Source organism: Ambystoma mexicanum, chromosome 1q, assembly GCF_040938575.1.
Source record: "Ambystoma mexicanum isolate Mex_15411 chromosome 1q, UKY_AmexF1_1, whole genome shotgun sequence".
NCBI classification, from domain to species: Eukaryota; Metazoa; Chordata; class Amphibia; order Caudata; family Ambystomatidae; genus Ambystoma; species Ambystoma mexicanum.
The window spans coordinates 456,342,463-456,360,436 of NC_090922.1; the positions used below are offsets into that span (position 1 = coordinate 456,342,463).

The following is a 17,974-nucleotide window of genomic DNA, read 5'->3' on the forward strand; positions in this document are numbered from 1 at the left end:
TTTGCATTTTGAGAAACACACTGTATACTGTGTGGAATTCTGGGATGCAACTGTATATCAGGGGCATATCATCAGGTATGTGGCACTAGCAGAACCTGTATATTAATACCCAAGATGAATAATTCTACAGGTATCAAGCCAGGTATATATTTTCTTTTTTCTTTAGATTTATAAAGCGCCCAACGGCCCGGAGGCATTGTGGTGCTATTACAGTATATTCACTTAAATACAGTTTAGGACAGATACTTCAGAGACAGTAATACAAATTCAATGACGGTGTTGAGGGGGTGTTCCGAGGTTACAGAGGAACAGTGTTGGAAACAATCTGGCACCAGTCTAGTTGAGTAACTTGGTTTTTAGCACCTTTCTGAACGCTTTGAGAGTGTCTTGGTTTCTTAGGCTCAGTGGGAGGGCGTTTCAAACTTTTGGGGCTAGTACTTCAAAGCTGGTGCCATCCCCTTTGTGCAAGGGTATTAAGGCTTTGTCCTTCCCCTGTGGAACTGTCTTGGTTTATTGACGTGCAACGAGTAGGAAGCACGTCTAACGACTTGCTTAAGGATATTTGTGCCCTGATTCCCGTTGTTTTATGCCATTTGAAGCCCTGTCCTGGTCATACTAGCCAAGTACAGTGGCTTAGGCATATCCCAGATTTTTGCTTCTAGAGGTTTAGTCCGAGCCCCCTGAAGTCCCCTACGGTCTCCCACATCTGCCAGGTTGAGCCGTTCTTGCCAGGAACGTTGTCTGTGCCATTTACCCCGGTCAGCTGCCGTTTTCCTCCAATTGGGTGGGGGGCTGATGCTGTTGTCCAGAAAAGGGTTGATGCCTGAATTGCCCGCCAGACCTGAGAGTGCCACCATCTGTTGTCTCCATCCTAGGACATTTTCTACTGCCTTCTTTTTGCACTGAGCTGCTGAGAGCCGCTTCTGCAGGATCCCTCGCCTTCCTGAAGTCTTTCTCGTCAGATTTTCCACTCTGGGCTTGAAGGAGGATGTCCTGAGAAGAACCTTTCTTCCTTTCTCTGATCGCTGGCATCTTCGTTGGCTGCAGGTGCAAGGCCTGCATAACCAAATCCTGAAAATACATGTAGAAAAAAGCTGCTTATTCACCAGGTTGTTTCGGGTTGCTAGAGCCGTTTTTGCCAAAGTCACTGATATCAATACTTGCTTTGGCGTCCTGGGGTGGCGATTATTCTACATTCTCACCCTCTTGTCCCCCCTCATCCATGGTAGAGATTCTTTGGAGGCAAGTCTTTACTGCATTTCCCATAGACTTTTTTTGGGTTCCCCCTGTCATGCAACTTTTTCTCCTAATTCTTGAGTCCATCTTCCAACCTCTGAAACACTTCCTTCTGGTCTCCTCTGGCCTTCCAGAGGTTTGATTGTTGTAGAACCTGCACATGTGCAGTAGATTAAAGAGGAAGGCCCTTTAACGTTTTTGATTCTTTCCAATGGAACTCTCCACTTACACTGGAACTCTTCTAAAATTGACTGTGGGGCTTTTACGTGCTCCTGGATATATTTCAGTATGTCAGTAAGGTGTATGTTCTAGTGATACGTGTCTGTACTAATTGTACCCATGTGTTGACCACCTGCCCCTACCTGAGAGTTGAGCCATGTGTCAGTGTTACATACACTGAGATGTTTGGCTTCCCTTTCTAGTTGTGTGTTAGCCTTCCCCTTAGGGTTAGTGTTTGTGTATTAGGGGTCCTCTATGAGCCTGCAAACAATAATTGACAAAAAGTAGTTCAAAAAGGAGTATACACCAGGCAAGAAGTAACATTATTACAGCTGGCCAAGCACAAATGAAACGGCACAGTGCAACAGAACTGGTTAAAGAGTAGACAAAATGGCCCACTGTGGCTGGATCTTTTATACAGCGAAAACATTAGCATTGTGATAAACAGTTACACTTCAGGTTACGAGTTGTCGGGTGTCCCACGAACATTATTGGTGGGGTTATATCCATCCCCTATATCCAAACATAGGTTAATAAGCAATGATTGGAGCAAACATTCCCACTGCCCCCCTGTCTGTCACCTCCCCTGTGGTGCCACATTCTTTTCCACTCCCCCCCCCTCCCCCCATCGTTCGTTGTTATTACATGCTATGCAATCGTGCTGACCTCCGGGACTTTATTTACCTGCCATTGGTCAGCACGTTTTGAGAACGACATGAGACATCCTTAGCTTGTGGGAAGGGAGACGTTCACACGGCATCCGACCAAAGAGGTGCTACGCAGACATGAGTGAGAAACCCAGAAACGTATTGCTGTTCAGGGACACCAAAATCTAACTTCCGATTGGTCCCTCTTTGTATCATCCCTCGTCCCCACCATCTTTCTTCCTAGGCCCACCTGCCAAGGGGTAGTTTGAAACTGCTGATTAAGCCTTGATTGCCCCTTCCCAGACATGTGTGTCTGGGCTTAATTTCTCCCCATCCCAGCAAGGCTTGGCTTGACGGCCTTGTGTGTATCAACTGGTTTTGCTCTCTGCTCCCAGCGCCGGCTGTCTCCTGGGAACAGTCCGTTTCTGTGCCTATTACCCCCACCGCACTGCCATGTAAGGTCCACACCATTTTCTTGGTGACCTGTCTGGGCCCTCCCCATGCAGTCTACTTACCAGTCATTTTCAGCTGTTTCGACAAGTGCAGCGACACCCTATACAGTTTACACCAGCGTGCACATTTTTTGTGTACCCTGGTTCCTCCCTCGAGCACTTCAACCCCTCTTCAGCTGCTAGCTCCTCAGGCTGCACGCGTGCTCGAGGCACTTAGTGAGCAGCCGTCAATGATGTCCTGTCTCCTACCGAGTGTGCCCTCTCCCACTATTCCTGCAAATGGTAGATGCACCCCCCATGGGCAGCGCTGTACCAGCACATTCATTGCATTCCCCCCTTCGATCATTCTGTTGATCGACACTTACCCACCATTTCTTTACTTCCTTCCTATGGTATCCACATTCTCATTAACCTAGCCATGTTCCCCCCTCTCTTCTTCATACCCCTATTACCAAGCAATCATGCCCATCTTTTGATCAGGCCACTCAAAAGGCGTCATAATCTTCGATGTTTGCTGGTGGTGCTACAGAGACCAGCTGTATGTCATTCTCATTGCCACTCATTCTGGGAAGCTTATTCTCCCTTGCTTTGCCCTCCTTCCGAACCTCATTAGCAGACCTTATGTATCAAACCCTTCTCTTCGCACCATTACAGTTTTTGATGATCCACTGTCCTGAACAGATGGCAACAAGCATCACAACGAGCATGGGGACAAACAATAGTTCAGCCAATGGCTGGTGTTGCATCCTGTCTCTCTTTAATCATTTTCTCATACAAAGTACAAATCTCCTTGACCAGTCCCTCTGTGCGGCATCGCACCATCCCCTTTTCCCATTTCCCGTCGTGAAACACTGAACACCATGTTTTCATCAGGGGTCTGGTGTGAAACCATGGGATATCGTGTGCCGTTGAATTTTTACACTGCACCCTCTGGTCAATTAACATTTCTCACCTTCGTGCCCCTTCCCTGACATATTCTTGTATTATATGCTTTGTGGCTTCTTTTTCAGACATGCTTTCTAGTTTTATATAATTGTCAGCGTAAACCTCTTCCGCCTTCATCTACCCACCGGACCGCTATCGTCTGTCCTTGGAGCAACCCATGAGTTCCACACAAGGATAGGTACATCAAGCATCCTCCCTCCTAAGTTAGCTCTTGAGGCTGGCATCGTCTTGGTGTCCCTGTAACGTGTGGGATTAGTGAGAACATATAGCAGTTGCCATTAGCCCTCTCTCGCCCCACACATTTCATCTTGTCATACTAAATGTTTCCAGATGCCGTGTTTCGCCCCCCAACTGCATCATAAAACATTTCTGCAGCGAATAGACTTCTTTTATCATGTGTGCTTTTAAAATTTTCTGTAACCAAGCTATTGTACTCTTTGTGCGATAAAAGTCAGAAACAAAACAAATAAAACATAACAATCCTATCCCTAGTAATAACACATTATTCTGCATCTCCCCTCATTCCCCCTGTGTCCATTTCCCTTCAGTCTCTACCTGCATGGGCCTTCTGTACAGTCGTATAGCAGAAAAGAATGTTAAAAACAATTATGTGATATTTCCCATCAGGTTCACCCCCCTCCCTTTGTCTCCTGAGGGGGCAGTGCTGCTGTCTTTGTGAACGTTGGATATGTGGATCCATGCTTTTTTCTCTTTAATCTTTACCGCTGTGGGAGTTGCATATACTACAGCGAAGGGCCTTTGAACCTTGTCTCCTGCCACTTCTGCATGAAATTGAAGACGAAAATGTTGGTTCCCAGATAGAGGGGTTTTGCTTGTGGAAAAGTCTGTTTTATGTGCAGTTGTGAACGTGTCGTCGCTGGGCTGCTTGTTGGACCTGACGAGACGTATTTTATGTCCTTTGTCAGTTCAGTCAGCTACAGTTGCATTTTATCTCCTAAAGCCTGTGCTATTGTATGAGCATCCCAAATTGTACGGGCAGGAGGGACAGGTGCATGCATTCTCCTGCCAGTCACAATTTCTTGTGGAGTCGAGTGGTGATCCGCACCTGGAGGATTACACAAAGCAAAAAGGGCCAACGGGAGGCAATAGAGCCAATTTTTGGACAAATGTGTGGTTAGCCTAGCTAAGCGCTCCTTAAGCAAGCTGTTCAGTCTTTCAACAAATCTGTTAGCTTGTGGCCGGTACACTGTGTCTTGTCGTTGCTTTATCCCCAATAAATTGGGCATCTGTTTAAAAAGGTTGTTTGCAAAATGTTACCCATTAACCATCCTTATTTCATCACAAATTCCCCATCTCGGAAACACCTGGTGCCCCAAACATTTTGCAGCTGACTTGGCATCATTGTGCGCACAGATTCCCGTCTCAAACCAACCCGGCAAAAGGTACAGACAACAACAAGCATGTACCTATAGCAGGTACATCATTCTTGTATGTTGACATAGTCGATATGCAAGTGCCGGAAGGGCCCTTCCGGTATCGGTAACGTGTCTTGTGTATTGCCTCTATACTTTCTGGCGTTATCTTCCGACCTTCTGTGGATATAATTTGCCCCAAGTAAAATACCTCTTGCTGACGGTATTGTATCTTTTCTTTGTCCACCTTGTAACTCTTGTCTGCTAGCTGTGTTAGATGTACTGAGTCTGCTCGGCATTGTTCCTCTGTTTCACTGCACTCTAATAAATCATCAACCATACTGGACAACTGCAGGCTGTTTAGATCTATCTGGATCGCTCTGTTAAAAATACTTGGTGATTCACAGTGTTACGAATGATTTCTCTTTACTGCACCTTTCCTTCCATCTTTATGGAACCTCCAAATGTTTTGCTTTTTATTTTTTAATTTAACCTGTACTTTTTACAGTGCATTGAAGCCTTAAGCTTCACTGCACTAGCTTTTGCTCATATGTCATGGGGAAACTGAAATATCTTTTAGCCCGTAAGTACTGGGAAACATTGTTTCCTTTAGTCGTGTTACTGTGTTACTACTTTTGGTTACTTTTGTATCACTTGTGCTAACTTTTTTTTATCACTGTGCACAGCAGCTTACACTGCAGTACAATGGGCTGCATATTTGTTTGACCTAGACTAACATTCAGAGGTTTTTTGGTTACTTTAGGTGTGCTAAAAGGATAAGCTGGTGGCAGCACTAACCTGTTCCAAATTTTTGGGATTTTTCGTTTTAGCCTTACTGCGTTTACCGCTTTGGGCTACTAACTGTGGCTACTGGTGAAATATGGATGTGCCACGTGATTTTTCACTTGTCCTTTTGCCATCTTGTTCTTTAGCCTTCTTCCTGGCCTGAGATGCCAAGAAAAGCCTTATAAGGACTTCCAGTGCCCGGGAAAGCAGAATCTTTTGGCGGGCTTCTGCAGGGCTGTGTGTGTGTTCGCTGGCAGGATGTGGGCTGGGAATGGGTCGGATTTTGATTCTGTTTGCTGCCTCTTATCCCTGATTACCTGCTGCTTCTTTCTATCCAGAATTCGATTATTTGTGGGTTGAGGGAGCATTGCAGGGTGAAACCTTAACTTGGGTGCTATCTATCATAATTCAAATAGTGCTCCTATTCACTTGTGCTTTGGAAATATTCATGTAGAAGGTTAACCAAGTGTAGTTCAGTAGTTTTTATAGTAATTGTCACCCCATTGGGGATTGCTGCTCAATCTAAAAATGTGTGATTCTTGTGAATTCTAAAAATAAATAAATATTGTATTTTCACCAACCGGCCTGGTTCATGGTCCATTGGGACCCGGGATATTTGTAAAAGGGGGTGTGGGACGGGTCGGGTATCTGCTCAATTTGAATTAATTGAAATTAAAGAAAAAGCATTCCTATTGAATGCTATATCACCGGATAAGACCAAGTGTCCTGGTCCGGTGTGTGATGCCCGACTGGTATCCTTAACAACATGCAGGGCTAAAAATCAACCAGTAGAAAACAGTTCTGATTCCAGTTAAGGGTGGAGATGGGGCGATCCATGGAATTGCCCAAACTGTCTTCTTTCTAGTGGTATGGCCAGGATCTTGAGAGAGCAGGGTGTTTTTGGACTGAAAAATGCTTTTGGTGGACAAAATGTATCGTTTGGAGGGTAAAAACACAAAATTTCAAATCGGTGATCATAGGGCTTCTTGCATTTAAAGGGCCAGGTTCTGTACCGTACATAGGAGCTCTAGAAAGAGCAACGTCTGTCGATATTTGGGGATTACCAAATTCAACATAGCTTCTCTTCACAAAATATCCTCCTTAGACTGATTGATTTTGATTCCAATATTAGGCAATGGTTTTCTGCTCTCTCTCCTGAGTAGATGTGCACTATTTACTTTGATCAATCTGTTTACATTTTCCTCTGATGCAGCATATTCTCGTTGAAATTCCCACTAAGGTAGTCGGTAAAATTAAGGACAGTTTGAGGAAACTAATGGGAACCCACAATAGTCATGCGATTCGATTTGTGAGGCAGTACTGGCACTGCTGATCTCTATTACACATAAAAAATACTGGTAGTTAAAGATTGATTGTGTCAAAGGAGACCACGATCTGGCAATCAGACCAAAATTGAGGCCACTGACCTTTGATTCGGGCAAATGCTCTATTATATGGGGATGGGGGAGGGTGTAGGGGAGAGAAAGTCCCAGACGTCAAAGGCCTGGGAGAGGAGATTGGTCGAACAAAGTAATTATGAAAAGTCCACTTTGGGATGGAGGGGCAGCTTTGCTCACACATACACACCAGATCTTCGCTTGGTGTGTGACCAAAGAAACACTCAGAATGATAAGTGTGACCAGGGATAAAGTCCAGCATGAACTCTGCCTCTCTCCGACAACCGATTGCTTTAGATGTGAGGGGCCTTTTCAAATATTGACATCATAGAAATGTGCTTAGAGCGCAGTTGAAAAAAAAGTTGACTTTCCCTAATATTCCCTTTTAGACATGCAAGAGTTACGAACCCCAAACAAACCAATCCCATCCTTATGAAGAAATCATGCCATTCTTCATGGTCCCCACCTTGGAAGGCGAGGAGAGAAACTGCAAATCCCCAACGTCCGTGGCCATCAGCTCTTGCTTCAGACCACTACTGGTGATAAAACCCTGGGATTGCTTCTATTACGGGTCGGGCTCTACGGGCGCCAGGCAGGGCGCACCCTCCCCGGCACCATCAACCACGAGCCAACGCTCTGGGTCGGGTAAGAGGAAGGGCGAGCACCCGGCGAAGCTCCTGGAGAGGCCCCAGGTCGAGCTCGAAGGCCCCATCGGAGGGGGAGCGAGGCAGTGTCCCCCCCCCCCTCAAGGATAAGGCGGTGAGCGCACCTAAGGTGGTGAAGGCCTTAATCCATCCGGCCAAGCCCTCTATCGATACTGTCGCGGCGGCCCTGGCTCAGCCTGTGGAGGCTACACCAGTGGTGGCGACCTCGGGGCTCAGAATCTCCCTGCCACCTCGGAGGGAGTCCTCTTTTGTGCCCATCGATAGGACCCCCGTGAAATCCCCGGCGGGGAAGAAGGGGGGGGCAGGGCGTCGTCGTAGATTCGGCCTCAACCTCGGAGGAAGAGCTGATCGAGGTCTTAAGCCACGGCCTTGGCGTGGAAGAAGACCGGCCCGTCGGGATGGATCCCGACGCAGGTGACGACGACATCGTCGAGGGTGCCGACGGGGCCCCTGATCGCCCGTCGGATTCCCCTCTGCCAGCGCCGCAAGACAACTCGGCGGCCATTTTGTTGGCTATACAGTCCTTATGCTCAGAGATAAGGACGAGACTACCGTTGCCGACGGAGGAACCTCTCCCGTCGGGGGATCCTGAACCGGGACCTTCTGGTGTTCCCCTGCCCAAGAAAAGAAGGATTCACCCTCCACCTCCTTTTCAGCCGTCGCGCCCCGTCCAGTCCTCCTCCCCGTCCACCCGAGGGGATGATACGGGGACTGACACGGCAGCGACGGGTACGGACGACGAGGTATACGACGAGGATCTACCGTCGTCACCTCCCACCAGGGCTTCTCCGCCCGACGAGATTGGATCGTTCCACTCCATGATCGCCAGGGCATCCGAGCTTTTCCAACTCTGCCCTGAGGAGAAGAAAAAGGAAGGATTCCTTTCAACGGCGCGAGGCCAAGAGGAAGACGGTCCTCGCTGTGCCTCTACTGGACGACATTTGGGATGAGGGCCTCGCCCTCCTCAAGAACCCTTCCACGACGCCATCGGTACGAGAAGAAGTACCGGGTCCCGGACGCGGCCCCTCTGTGCCTCCGGGCGCAGCCTCCCCCGGACTCCGTCGTCTCTGCGGCGGCCAGGAAGAAAGCGGTGGGGGGTGCGGCCTCCACATCGACTTCCCCACCGGACGGCGAGGGAAAGAAATTGGACGCTATGGGACGCAGGGTCATCTCGTCTGCAGCGACGACGATTAAAGCGGCCAACGCCTTGGCTATCGTGGCCCGCTACGACAGGGAGCTATGGTACAAACTGGCTCCCCTGCTGGACTTCCTACCGGACGACAAGAGGGCGGATGCCCTGGAGATCCTGCAGGAAGGTGAGGTGGCGTCGGACCACGCCATCACTATTGCGACGGACATCGCCGACACTGGGTTTCGCCAGTTGGGCAACGGCGTGTGCCTTAGGCGGCGTGGATGGCTCAAGGCTACGGACTTCCGTCAAGACGTACAGACCAGAGTCCTGGACATGCCGTTCGATGGGAACAACCTGTTTGGGAAAACAGTGGACGATTCCCTTCAGGCCATTAAAGCGGACACTGAGGCGGCCCGGGCCCTTGGGGTTCTGCAGCAACGACGGACGCCCTTTCGGAGCAGCGGAGGCAAGGGCGCCTCCAAAGGTTCCGGCGGCGGTTTCTCCACCTACCGTCAAGCGGCCCGCTCGTCGTCTCAGGAGGCCTACAGAGGACGAGGCAAGTCTGGCGGACCCCGCCGTCGTCGCCAAGGAGGTCAAGGCGGCAAAGCCTCGTCGACACAGGATTGAACCGGCCGTGGGGTCGGGCCCCCACTGAAGCACCCCGGTGGGAGGCCGGCTGGCGAGCTTCATCAGCGTGTGGGAGTCCATCTCCACCGACCGTTGGGTGCTGGACGCCTTAGCCCGGGGCCACGCGCTCGAGTTTCAAAGAAGGTGCCCGCGCGTCCCCCCGTGGCCAGGAAAGAGCTTCACGTCCCTCAGCTTCTCCTGGAGGTAAAGGCGATGCTCAGGAAGGGCGCCATCGAACTCGTCCCAAAGAGGCTTTCGGGGCTCCGGAGTTTACTCGAGATACTTCCTCGTGAAGAAGAAGACGGGAGGATGGCGCCCCATCCTAGACCTGCGACGTCTGAACAAGTTCATCAAGGCGCAGAAGTTTCGGATGGTCACCCTGCAGCACGTCCTGGGGCAGCTGGAGGAAGGAGACTTCCTGTCGTCGTTGGATTTGGAGGATGCCTACTTCCATATTCCCATCCTAAGGGAGCACCGAAAATTCCTCAGGTTTGTGGTCCAAGGGCATCACTACCAGTTCAAAGCCCTCCCCTTCGGACTACGGTCGGCACCCAGGGTATTCACCAAGTGCCTTGCACCGGTGGCGGCGCAGCTGCGCCGCGAGGGGATCCACGTCTACCCCTACATGGACGACTGGCTCATCCGAGCCAAGACGAGGGAGCTCGCCGTGGAGCACACGGCAAGGACCGTCCAACTTATCACGGACCTGGGATTCTCCGTGAACTACGCCAAGTCCCACCTGGTACCCGCGCAAAACGCACTGTTTCTGGGAGCGAAGCCCGACACAGTGTCCCTTCTGGCCTCCCCGTCGGAGGAAAGGACCAGGTCCATCCTGGGCAAGGTACAGCGGATGTTGGTTTCCGACGCGGCCAAGGTGAGGTCCATAAAGTCCCTCCTCGGAATGATGTCTTCTTGCATCTACCTCATTCCCATGTGCAGGCTTCGGATGCGCCCGTTGCAGGAGTTCCTGGACGCGCGCTGGATCCAAACGACAGGCGGCTTCGAGGAGAGGATCACACTCGACGAGAGTTTCCGCCGAGCGGTCCGGTGGTGGGGCAACCGCGCGCATCTGACGGCGGGCATGGACTTCCAGACCCCAGACCACCAGGAGACTGTGACCACGGATGCCTCCCTGGAAGGGTGGGGAGCGCACACCGAAAATCTGCACGCGAGAGGCCTTTGGCTCCCGACGGAGAAGTCCCTCCATATCAACGTCCTGGAGCTCCGTGCAGTGTTCTGGGCCCTCAGGTCCTTCCTTCCGTCCCTCAAGGGCAAGGTGGTGAGGATCTTCACCGACAACACCACCACCATGTTTTACATCAGGAAACAGGGCGGAACCAGGTCCCCAACGCTGTCCAAGGAGGCGCAGGACCTGTGGCATTGGGCCGTCGCCCAAAGGATGTTTCTGGTGCCGTTTCATCTGGCAGGGATAAAAAACACCATCGCCGACTCACTCAGCAGGGAGCTGCGCTCGTGCCACGAGTGGGAACTACGACAGGATCTAGTGGATCGCCTCTTCCGACGGTGGGGCACACCCCAGATCGACCTGTTCGCGACGGCGACGAACTCCAAGTGCCGGAGGTTCGCCAGCAGGTTTCCCCAGGCGAGGAGCATGGGCGATGCTTTCTCGTTCCCCTGGGAGGGCCTGTTCCTCTACGCGTTCCCTCCTTTGCCACTGCTAATCCGGCTCGTCAACCAGCTCAAGAGGTCACGGTGCAGGATGATCCTCGTCGCACCTGCGTGGCCGAGGCAGATATGGTTCCCGGACCTTCTGGACTTGTCAGCGTCCCCGCCAATCAAGCTGCCGGTGGACGCGGATCTACTCTCCAGGGAAGGGGGCGCCATCCTCCACCACGACCCGAAATCGCTGAACTTGCAGGCCTGGCTCCTGCAGCGCTAGAGTTTGGAGGATACGACATACCGGCCGACTGCAGAGAGGTTCTTGCAAAGGCCAGGGCGTCCTCGACTCTTAAATGCTACGGACACAAATGGAAGAGGTTCTCTGTCTGGTGCCACGCACAGAAGATTAACCCTGTACTGATTACGGCTCCCCAGGTACTGCCGTACCTGCTGACGCTGGCCAAAGCTGGACTGGCACACGCGTCCATCAAGATTCATCTTGCTGCGATCTCCCGATACACCAGAACCACGGGCCGGACGTCCTTGTGGTCTCATCGTCTGGTGAAAGAGTTCATGAAGGGACTGTTCAGATCGTTCCCGCCGGTGAAGGCTCCGGCCCCGGCGTGGGAGCTCAACGTGGTGCTGACCAAGCTCATGGGACCTCCGTTCGAGCCTCTGCACTCGGCCCCGTTGAAGTTTCTGTCGTGGAAAACAGCGTTTCTTGTGGCCATCACCCCCGCACGACGGGTGGGAGAGATCCAGGCCCTTTCCTGCAAGGCCCCGTACTTGACTTTTCACGACACGAGGGTAGTGCTCAGGACGCACCCCTCCTTCATGCCCAAGGTACCGTCGGACTTCCATCTCAACGAACCCTTGGTGTTGCCTGTGTTCTTCCCGTCGCCTTCGTCGCCGGCTGAGAGGACTTTGCACTCGCTGGATGTGGCTAGAGCGCTGAAGTTCTACGTGGACCGCACAAAGTGTTTTCGGAAGACGTCACAACTCTTTGTGAACTTTGGACCTGTCAATCAGGGGAAGGCTCTCTCGAAGGCTTCCATTTCCAGATGGCTCTCCGGCTGTATCATGTACTGTCATCGGTTGGCAAACCGACCGCTGCCTGGCCGTCCGAGAGCCCATTCCACCAGAGCGATCCCAGCTACCACGGCGTTCCTTTCTGGTGTGCCCCTGCTGGACATATGCAGGGCTGCTACGTGGAGGTCGACGCACACCTTCACGAAATTCTACTGCGTCGATTGGGATTCCAGGGAGGAGTCCAGGGTCGGCCAAGCAGTGCTGCGCAACCTGTTCGCCTGAGGTGAGCCTGGTGAGGAGGTAAGATGCTTAATGTTGAGTTTGATGTACTGCTTAATGTTGAGCCTTTGCCACATCCCGTGTTTGTGCATGTGTGTACTGCTATGTATTCTTTATTCATGAGCATGTGAATCCATGCCAGACACCATGATGGACAAGGAACAAGTTACTTACCTGTAACTGTTGTTCTCCAGCATGGGTCTGGCATGGATTCACATGCGAACCCTCCCGCCTACCCCTCTGCGGCTCTTCACTTGGTCATACTGCCACTTCACGTGCTTCCAAATCTGAAGATGGCTGCCAGAGGCGGTGCTTAGGTAGAGGGCAGTCATTGGCTGTGGTCAGTATGACGCAGAGACCAGTGATTGGTTATTACTAGGAAAGACAGATCAGAAACGAAACTGATACTGGTTTTTTCTTTACCGAGGATTCCCAGCCTGACGACGGGGAATATTCATGAGCATGTGAATCCATGCCAGACCAATGCTGGAGAACAACAGTTACAGGTAAGTAACTTGTTCCTTTTAGTTCATTAAGCTTTTTTTCCTTTTTGCCATTTAAAAAAAATAATACACTTTGATTAGATAGTGAGCACTTCTGAAACTACAATAGACACTAAGAAGTGATGTTTGAAAGCTATAATTTAATCAAAGCAACTGGCATCTCCCTTGGAATCTTCCATTTCATAATTTGTATTTAATCCCATTGGAGCCATTGCAGAAGGGGACAAGCCATATGCAAGTCAGTCTCGGTCCTGCCACCAATAAGTACAATCAGACAAAACTGAAAGACCACGTTCTCTGTCCGAAATATGCCTGTGGTTGCTTGGATTTATTTTCAGAGAGCCCATATAGTGTGTACATTTCCTGCGTCAGGGCAATTTTATACCACATTTCCAATCCTGCTTCAAAACCTGTTCGGAAAAGGTAGCAATATTCCCCCAAGTCTTCTGTGGCCCTTGCATGGTACATGGAGGCTTCTCTGGCCATGAGGATGGCAAGAGTGAACTCTGTGAGCCCCCGATGAGTCAGAGGGCAGAGGCTGTTGCATTCTCCCAAACCACTAGATTATCTGGGGTGAGATTGTAGTGTATCTGAATCCCTTCTTTATGAAGAGTGTCTTTGTGTTTACTTCCTTTCATCATGTGAACTTTATTATTTTATTCCCAATTTCAGCTTCGCCTGAACAGTATCAAGAAGCTGTCTACTATTGCTTTGGCTCTTGGAGTGGAACGAACACGGAGTGAGCTTCTACCATTCCTGACAGGTAGGCAGAGTGCACACCCTGCTACATATTTAAAAGGGGGGGGTTACACATTTTTGGACTAGTTTGTATATTTATACAAAATTCTTTTAGGGCTATCCTTAAACTGCTCACTGTATGTTTTTCTTTGTTATGCAAGATGGTTGAATCGTTGTTTTTTTGGCTCTTTTTCAACAAAGATCACGTTTTTTTGTAATAATCCCCCCAAACATTCTATTAGGTGTTTATCAAGTAGCAAGCTGGAAGTTTGTCGATCATAATATGCATTCACCTTGCTTAGCTACCCTTTTTCCTTTCTTATACACTATATGGTATTCACAGCTGATCTGCATGAAGAATTTCAGAGCAATTATTGTTCTTTTGAGACATAGTCCAAAAAAGGTTTCCATTAGTTAGCAAATAAATATCTTAATTGTTTACTGCATATGTAGCAACACTTGTTGGCATAGGAAGATAATCTTGGAGGGGCATGGCATGCAAGGAGGAACACAGCCTCAAGGTTTAGTTTGGCTGTGCTCTCATCCAGTGCACGCCCACGTGCATGATTAAGGCAATGTCTTCTTTAGCCCACTTGCTACTCATCGCCTCCAACACCAACCCGACAAGGTTCTTATAAAACTGGATGTTACAAACTGAATGTTACAGGAGCATACTTGTAGTTTCGTTGTCCTCATCATGATTATTTGCTTACTTCCTGCATGTAAAACACTGGGCCTCATTACAGGTCGGGCGGTCGGAAATGACAGTGGTGGTAAACCCGCCGCCACTGTTAATTCCGGACCGCCCGATCCCGAGTCCTGCAGGCGGGAGGTGGCTTTCCCGTCAGGTCTGACCTGGCGGGTTTACCACCGCCTGCCTACAGGCGGACGAGGAAACACCGGCACCATCGCGAGATGGTGCCGGTGTTTCCATGGTCCCCATTTCCATTGAGTCCTCATTACGACTCCTATAGGACTCAATGGGAATGGGGATTTACACCATTCCGCCTCGAATTCCCTGGACACCGAGGTTGTAATGCCCCGGTAATTCCGGGAATCACGGAGGCGGAATGGTAATACGAGTCCAGCGGTAACCAGGTGGTTTTACCGCCGGACTCGTAATGAGGCCCACTGTTTGCTAAAAAGCTACGACTGTTTCAAGGCATTACATGACACAGGCCAACTTGCCACCCTTGAACAATTTGAAACGCTTTGATTTTGCATTTGTTATTGCAGTGCTACTCATGCCATTATTTCACAGTGTAACTGGTTCCATGAGTTTTTTTATTATTTTTGTTATTGAATACGTTTTCCCTTGTGCACTAGAAAACAGCACCTGTTTGTACTCTTGTAACCTGGCCTGTTTCTTCTACATTTCATTGCATGCAAACACCTCCTTTTCCCATTCCTGGCTCCTTTTCCTTTCAATCTACTCCATCCTGTCTCATTTCTTTTCCACCATAATTCCCGTCTTCTCCCTTCATTCTTTCCACCTTTCCTCTTGTGCCTTCTTTTCTTATTGAGCAAAACCCCCTTTACCTCCACTTAGGCATTTGTGTTTGACACTAGGTGCTCTTATTGCTTCAGCAACTTTTTTCTCCAGCATTGGATTTTTCATGGATTCACATGCTGTGAAGATTTCCCGTCGTCAGGCTGGGAAAACCACAGTAACTTTAAAATACCATTTTCCTATGGAAAACTTTGACACAGAGTGTCCTATCAACGTCTTTTTGGGTGCTTTAGGCTGCACCAATAGGACGTCTAGCATAAATAGCCCTGCCCCTGCGGCGTCCCTTCATATTTCAACAGTCTCCAAACTTTTGAGATCACCTCGTGTTTCTTTCGAGAAATGTTCTTTTAGTCTTCTACACGTGTTTTCGCTGTTCTGTGTTTGCAGGTCATCATCTTCAGTGGGCCCGAAAAAATCCTCGTTTCGGCTGTGTGCGACCTGCGGCATGAAGAACGTCTACGATGGTGATGGTCACGCAGACTGTTTGTATTGCCCATTTCTGAATCTTTCTGTGGAAAACTGTGACATTTGTCAAGGCTTCTCCCAGAAGACGCTGAAGGACCGCAACCGCCAGTTGATTTGCTGGCTGAATGATGGTACTTACCCGGGTTCTGAAGTTGGTTCGGCCCACGGGTGCAAGTCTTCGGCTATGGCTGTGAAGGTGTCATCTTTGCACCAGAGGGCGAAGTTGGCAGAACCCCACCCCCTTCAAGAAGCAGCGCACGGAGGTGCCAGCGGAAGTGTGGAAGGGCGCGTTTCCTCTGGCTCCAAGTCAGGGCTTCAGAGAGGAAGGTCGGAAGGCCCATCTCTGGACAAGCCCTGGGCTGGGGAGAAGGATCAGTGTAAATCCCAGACGTCGTCGTCTTCTTCAACGAAGGGCTTGTCATCGAAGGACCTGCATCAGTTTTCATCAGACCGTGAGTCTTCCAAGCATCGTTCCAGCACCACGTCCCAGCGGTCTGCGTTGCCTGAGAAAGCCAGCCCGGTGGCAGACTTGGTTCCGTCAACGAGGAGTTGGTCAACGGAACTCTCTTCGGCGACGGTGGTTGTGCTACCTTCTATTCCTTTGTCGGCGATTGTGACGTCAGCACCTTCGTCGACCTGGCTGGTGGCTTAGTTGACGACGAGGCTTTCGGAGGTTCCGTGGCATACGGGTTCCGGCTTTGGGCCTTTGGTACTGTTGGAGATTCTTCAGCAAAACCCTGCCACGTATTCTTTGGACTCCAGTCCGGAAGTAGAGAGTCAGCCGTTCTTCGATCCATCAGTGTTGGACCTGCGGCCTGCAAGGCCGTCCTCGTCTGGAGCACTGGGGGCTGTCCTGCCGTAGTATCCTTCGGTGAATCTACAAGCGGTGCTGTCCATGCAGGTGCTGAGCACACTGTAGTCGCTGTTGGGTCAGTTGGATGTAAGGCTTCCTGTTCCTTTGAGTTTGGTGGGTCACGTGGAACCGGGTGTTAACACTGTGCCGAGATGGAAGGAAGTTATGGGTGCTCCTCGCCTGGAAGTCCCGCGAAAGTCACCTCTGGTTAGGCCTCCGGGGCCGTCTGTTGGGTTTCACCCCTCCTCGTGGCCATCCAGAAGAAAGGGAGCTGGTGGATCCGCATAGTGTTCCTCGTGACACTGTCGACAGTGTCATCGTCACCCAGGTGGGCGTATACTTGGATCACAGACCCTGAAGTGGATGCCCCGAGATGTGGGTGCTTTCCATGTGATGATGGCGAAGGCATGTCAAGAATTTGGCCTTGCTCCGGAGGAGGAGCGTAAAAACTGTTTTCTCTTTGATTACATGGGGAAGAGGCGGAAGGCGGTCTTATCTATCCCGATTTTGGAGCACGTGTTGCAGGAGGGTCTGCGCCCAATGCAGCATCCATGCTCTGAGCCAGCGGTCAAAGGCCAGTTGGAGAATACATTTAAAGCGCTGAATAGTCACCCAAGTGCCTCACATCGCAACCCACGCCGGAGTCGTGTCGGCGGCGGCTAGTCGGAAGGCGCTGATTGAGCACAAGTGGGCAATGCCTCCAGACAGTGAGGGCCGTAAACAGGATGCGCTCGGCAAGATGGTCCTTACGGTAGGTGCTATGATGGTCAAGGCGGCCAGCTCCTGGGCCATTAATGGCACACTAGAACGGGGAAATGTGGAACCGATTGGCCCTTCTCTTGGATCATCTTCCAGAGCAACAACGGAAGTAGGCGATGCTGGTTCAGGAGGGGGAGGAAGCCTCCAATAACAAACTTAACATTTCAGTGGACCAGGCAGAATCTGGGTTCAAGCAGATCAACAATGGGATGGTTCTCCGTAGACCAGCATGTTTGCGCTGTACCGACTTTTGGCCAGAGGTCCAACATAAAGTCGTGGACATGCCATGTGAAGGTGAGCTGTTTGGTGAAAAAATTGATGAGGCGCTGAAAGGGATGAAGGACTAATACAGCGAGATCCCTGGGTATTGTGCCGAGTGGTCGTTCATGTCGGCCCTTTTGGGCATTTTGAGGAGCTTCGGGGAATGCCAGATTTGCTTCTTCCTGCGACAAGAGCTACAGTCGACCAGGCTATTCATCTCAAGGGTTCCGACGTTCTTTCCAGTCCGCGCATATAAACAAAGATTACCAAGCGCAGCGGAAGATGGGTCCTGCAGCCTCGGCTAAAAGAGGCTGGCAGTCCAAGCCTCAGCAATGACTGCCATATAGGCAGTCAACTAGGGGGGCCGAGTGACGCAACACTTCGAGTGGCATTTAATTACGACGGACCAGTGGGTGCTAGATGCAGTTCAGTACGGCCACTCGTTGGAGCATAGTCAAAGCTGACTATTGGTTTTATG

General features: G+C 50.4%; 1 protein-coding gene across 6 annotated transcripts in view; it reads left to right on the forward strand.

Annotated features, from left to right (window-relative positions):
- Window positions 1-17,974, forward strand: part of LOC138528623 (serine/threonine-protein phosphatase 2A 65 kDa regulatory subunit A alpha isoform) — a 1,423,294-nt gene that overhangs the window by 122,454 nt on the left and 1,282,866 nt on the right. For all 6 annotated transcript variants that reach the window (XM_069640443.1, XM_069640434.1, XM_069640450.1 and 3 more), the window contains exon 2: window positions 13,583-13,673. In XM_069640443.1, coding sequence (XP_069496544.1) covers window positions 13,583-13,673 — 91 coding nt within the window. The remainder of the gene's footprint in view (window positions 1-13,582; window positions 13,674-17,974) is intronic.